Below are 1,945 nucleotides of genomic sequence, written 5' to 3' on the forward strand. Positions count from 1 at the left end.
CTCTATGTTACACTCACCTGTTGCTACCAAAGCTAAGAGGGATAGTCTCCGTGTCTATGCACATGAGGTACTTTACCGGTTTATGATCAGTCTCGTTGTTATATGATATCTAGTTCACAAGGTGTTTTCAACTGAATATCTTGCCGTGATGCATCAGGTGAAGCCCCTCGAAGAATACTATATGAAGCAGAGAAAACTTTTAGACTTTCATGTTGACGGTGCCACATCAGCAGAAAACTGGCAGGGCTTGTTGGCTGCTTTGCATCTGAAGCAGTTGAATTTGGCGACTTCACATAAACTGACTCTGTGATGATTGAACAGCAGTCATATCGCAAAGGCTAGGATTAAATCCTCTGAGCCTTGCTTTACAAAATTTTGATCTTTCTCTTTCATTTTATGGGTCTTAACCCTAAAGCACCCCTTTTTTCTTTGTCTAAAAAATCTGTAATTCAAAGTTTTCCGAGAGATCCAATGTGAGGAGGATAATACACTAAAGCTTGTAACGAGTCTATACAGAGCCAAAATTTTCCTTATGATAAGTAGTTTATATTTGCTTCCCTTGCAACAATCTCGTGTGCGTCTCTGCGGTAAATGTTAATCTCTCGTACTGGTACTACTGTTGAATACAGTTTGTGCTACATTCTGTACACCAACTCACCAACACTACTTATATCATCGCATTACCAACAAGATTTTTGACACATCAGACATTTACAACCAAGTCACAAGTGGAAACACAGACAAAACACAACAATATCTGATTATTCGCCGTTCATCCAACACTCCTTCAGTAGTTGATACCTAACTGTCTCATCTGCACCACCATTATTGACCTTCTTACAACCCGCTTGTTGAAGAACAACAACAGCCAACGGTGAACTCAGCTCATCGAGCTCATCATCGCTTGTGTACGCTTTTCTTGTAACCGAAGACCTGATTCTGCATAACTGCGGCGCTTGAGGCTGTCCAAAGTCCCCAATGATGGTGGAGATTGAAGCCCCTGAAGGTGGAGAGTACACTGGAGGAGGTGCAGTGCATGGATAGCTTGTGATCATACCCTTCTCAGCTTTTTCCTACAAAGGGTCATCACGTTTCTGTTAGCAAAATTAGTTTCTTCTCCTAAGATCCATCATTTAGAAAATGGTCTCACCTCGGATTCAAGAGCTTCAAGCACAGCATCAGGAACTGGGTCAGGACAAAACTCATCTGGGACAAAATTGTTCAACACTCTCTTGATCAACGGTGCACCTAACATCGGGCAAACCTTCACAATAACAAGAGATATATTTGATCAAGTAAAGGAATAAAGTTTACTGGATACAAAGTGGTGAGTTCTATGTTGTATTTGCACCTCTTTTCTCACAGAACTGTTGAGGAGCATATCTTTTGGAAGCATCATTAGATCACTTAACGCCTTAAGAAGATGGAATGTCTTGAACGATCTATCAACGTAGCTATTCTCATCACTACTGTCTTCATCTTCGTCATCGATGCCGAACAGATCAGTGAGCCACCTAGACCAGTTTCCTATCTGTTTAAAATTAGAAATGCATCAGGTTTACAGAGACTAAAGTATCTTTTACCAAGAATTTGAGTTTAGTAAACTGACCGAGTTTTTCAGCTGAGCACCAGAACCAAAACTTGATGTTGTAGAAGGAATCGGCAAGACCCTCGAGTCTGCAATGGGATCAGATACAGGGTCTGTTGGAAAGTTTTCATCAGAATCACGAAGAATAGCATTGAACATGGCAACATCTAACCGAGCCACACATTGTTCCATTATCTGCGTTACAAAACGTGGGCATTCGGTTGTGAATCAAGAAGAGTAAGGTATTAAAGTGAAAAATTCAAAAGGAGAATTGTGTACCAGACGAGCAGGCACGGGCAAACAACCACATTCATGCCCACTAGCTCGCAGAGGGCACAAACGTTCGTGCGCATCCCT

The 1,945-nt window shown here is 41.5% G+C and overlaps 1 protein-coding gene across 1 annotated transcript; it reads right to left on the reverse strand.

Moving 5' to 3' along the window:
* Nucleotides 514–1,939, reverse strand: LOC104767275. Its single transcript, XM_019241475.1, has 5 exons — nt 1,868–1,939; nt 1,610–1,783; nt 1,352–1,531; nt 1,151–1,264; nt 514–1,073 (listed from the first exon to the last, which is right to left on the reverse strand). Exons 2-5 carry the CDS (start codon nt 1,778–1,780, stop codon nt 762–764), a joined length of 777 nt encoding a protein of 258 aa, XP_019097020.1. The 5' UTR covers nt 1,781–1,783; nt 1,868–1,939; the 3' UTR covers nt 514–761.

Source organism: Camelina sativa, chromosome 19, assembly GCF_000633955.1.
Source record: "Camelina sativa cultivar DH55 chromosome 19, Cs, whole genome shotgun sequence".
In the NCBI taxonomy this organism is placed as follows: Eukaryota; Viridiplantae; Streptophyta; class Magnoliopsida; order Brassicales; family Brassicaceae; genus Camelina; species Camelina sativa.

Coding starts and splice junctions, on each gene's coding strand:
- LOC104767275 (XM_019241475.1), bottom strand. CDS start 1,780: ATGGAACAATGTGTGGCTCGGTTAGATGTTGCCATGTTCAATGCTATT. Junction 1,532..1,609: donor GTGCTCAGCTGAAAAACTCG/GTCAGTTTACTA, acceptor AATTTTAAACAG/ATAGGAAACTGGTCTAGGTG. Junction 1,074..1,150: donor TTGAAGCTCTTGAATCCGAG/GTGAGACCATTT, acceptor GACCCTTTGTAG/GAAAAAGCTGAGAAGGGTAT.